Source organism: Geospiza fortis, unplaced genomic scaffold, assembly GCF_000277835.1.
Source record: "Geospiza fortis unplaced genomic scaffold, GeoFor_1.0 scaffold72, whole genome shotgun sequence".
Classification (NCBI taxonomy): Eukaryota; Metazoa; Chordata; class Aves; order Passeriformes; family Thraupidae; genus Geospiza; species Geospiza fortis.
The window spans coordinates 2,140,639-2,143,577 of NW_005054338.1; the positions used below are offsets into that span (position 1 = coordinate 2,140,639).

General features: G+C 43.3%; 1 protein-coding gene across 1 annotated transcript in view; it reads right to left on the minus strand.

The window, feature by feature from the left end:
• Positions 1-259: 259 nt before the first annotated feature.
• Positions 260-2,939, minus strand: part of RIOX2 (ribosomal oxygenase 2) — a 10,649-nt gene continuing 7,969 nt past the window's right edge. Inside the window, exons 8-10 of the mRNA XM_005422353.2 lie at positions 2,664-2,752; positions 1,413-1,523; positions 260-499 (exon numbers count right to left, since the gene is read on the minus strand). Of these exons, the coding sequence (XP_005422410.1) occupies positions 341-499; positions 1,413-1,523; positions 2,664-2,752 (359 nt within the window). The 3' untranslated portion in view covers positions 260-340. The remainder of the gene's footprint in view (positions 500-1,412; positions 1,524-2,663; positions 2,753-2,939) is intronic.

Genomic DNA, 2,939 nt, shown 5'->3' on the forward strand with positions numbered 1-2,939 from the left:
CAAGGTCTTTGGAGCCTGTTCCATGTATAACTTTAGATGTTCTCCACCTCCCAGCAGCTCTCCAGAGGGAAGGGGACACCAGAGCACTGGGGGTACTGAGGAGTGACTTCATCCAGCCACACACCTGGAGCTGTGGCTCACTTACCTGTTTTTCTCCATGTCCATTTTCCCAGAAGTGTGGAATAACAGCTAACATTTGGCACCAGAAAGTAGCCAAGATACTGCAATGCTCTCTTAGCACTACAAACCAGAGGCTGGATGGATTAAAAAAAAAACTAATTTAATAAACCTTGGTCTCAAGAGATGCCTAATAGCCAGGAGCAGCTAATTCACAAAAGCATCAAAGAACTTCAATCAGACATTCAGTCCAGAGTGACAAAGCAAGGTTTTCTTTCTCTGCATCTGAGGTAAGGTTGAGCTCTTTAACAGTAACAGTGCTGCTGCTCCAGATCTGCTTCAATGCATCCAAGTATGACAGAGGGAACCGCAGCCCGTGACTCTGCCGGGGGAAAAGAGACAGAAAAAAACCCCTCAGCAAAGTGCAGTGACTTTATTACACACCAGTGTGTGAGGCTGGGGGGGGAGCAGCAGAAATGTGCTCAATTCCCACAGCACACTCCTGTTCATGGGAGCAGCCTCCAAAAGATAAGAGTTATTTTACTTAGAGGTAACTCTTCCATGCTGTAGCACATTTTACAAGGATGGATGTTTATAGAACATGTGACAGCCTCCTGTGGTTTCCACACAGAAGAAAAAAAAATTTAAATTTACCCTCTTCTCTTTTTTAAGGGCAGGAAGGAAGGTCCTGGGATATCTATGTGCAGCTCAGGTACCAGTGTCCAGCCTCAGTTCTAAAGGAGCAGTGAGATTTACCTCAAAAGGACAATAACAGCCTTGCAGCAATGGCCAAGCCAAGGCCAGGCTGTGCTCTGCTCTTTGGTGGAGTTGTGCAGACCTGAATTACATTTTAGAAGAGTGAGTTCTTCACTCCCAGTGCTGACCTGCCCCCAGGCTGAAGTGAGCAGCCCTACACAGGGTGTTCCAGTGGCTACAGGAGCTAACACAGGTTTAACATGACAGAAATGAGGTGCAGTGATCCCCATGGAACGTGTGCTACATTGTCAGCAACCTCCAACGGGACCTGCTGAAGGACACACAAGTAAGAGAAGCTTTTAGTTGCTCCAGCAGCTTTGCTAACTGGGCCATGGGGCGTGCACAAGATATCCCATTAGCATCTCAAATGTTTAATTAAGCATGAGATCACATTAGTTAGTTCTACTGTTCACTGCCTGGGTTGCAGCTTCAGCTCATCCTGGTACTCTGGGAATGGGCTGAAAAACTGTGAGTGCTGAAGAACACAGCCAAACCCACAGTGGCAAAATAAATTTTGGGGTGTGTTTGCAGGAACAAACCTGTGCCAGGCCATCCTCACTGGCAGTGTCATCCTCTGTCCCCATCATGTGAGTTTCTCTCCTGTTCTTTAAGGAATGATACACATAAACCATGTCCCTGCGAATTTCATCCTAAAAGACAGCAGGAAGAAAATGGTCACAGGTGATCCTCACCCTCACCTCACTCCAGTGCCAGCTCCTTAATTCCAGAGGCCACTGCTACAGCAAGGAAAGCAAGTCATCACCTTCTCAACTGTGAATGACCCAAGAACCACCTCCACAGCAAGAAGGGACTCTCCAAAACACCTCTGAAAAATCTATTTACAACTTTCTGCCTTTAAACTGACCCTGCTGGAGTCACAGGAATGATGCTGTGTAGAAAAAAGCCCATTTAAGGCACCTCTCCTGAAAAGTCTTAATGAACAGGTGTGCATCAATCAGTCTCCAGTCTGAGACTGATCTGTCTCTTAAAAATCACATGCCCATTATCAGTCCTTGGTCAAGGCTGTGCAATAAAATTGGAAAAAAAGTTTCCAAACCCTACACAGTCTCACAGCAATGTGGACACAAATAAAATGGAGGAGAAAAATCAAAAAGTTCTGGTATGTTTTTCTTGAAGGGACACATTCCACTCATAAAGAAAACAAACAAACAAAAAAAAACAACCACAAAAAAACCCAAAAAAACTTTTACAAGATAACCCATCCTGTGTGTGTTCCCCCTCCCCAATTTTTTTTTAATTAATTTTAAATTAAGATAACAAAAAAGCACTTCTCTAATTTCATACTAATAAACCCTCACAGATGAGCAGTAAACACAGAATGATATAAAATGCCACTATCTATGTTGTGGAACATTTTATAAGTGCCACTGTCACCTACTTAGGTACAAAGATAACTCAGTTGTGAAGACTAAATGCAACCAAGAGAATTCCCCCTTCTTTTCAAGAATCCTAATTGTATAACTTCTTCATATTCTTAAATACAAAGATCTAAAAAAAAAAAATCTATTATCCAGAGCTACAGAGGCCATTTCAGCTGCTGTAATGACCTACTCCCCACATGATTCAGAATCACAGACAATATAATTCTGTACCTCCCTCCAGAAGGCTGGAATGTGCTCAGCAAACAGCCTTGGGATCTCCTAACAGCAATAATGGGATGCAGGATGCAACCAGGCAGAACTGCACAACCCTTTTAGCACAACAGTGCAACAATTCACGTGCCTCCCACTCCCCACCCCAAGCATACACAGGGGGCTTCTTGTACTTACAGCATTCTCTTGATCTGGTTCCACAGTGATGACAGCATGGTCTCTAAACTGTAGTCTGATTTTGCTATCTATTTTTGGCAATTTCCCACCTAAGAAGAATAAATTCTCCCTTAGAAAAGGAAGAAAACCAGACATGATACAAATTGAGCCCCCTGTGCGTTACCCATTCTCTCGTAGCCAGATTTTTTTGTTAACCTGTGTTTCCACAGCCACAAGTTCTCAAACTTGTGTTGGAAAGAGAAATGAGAAAGATTTTTAAATTTTAGGATAACCTTT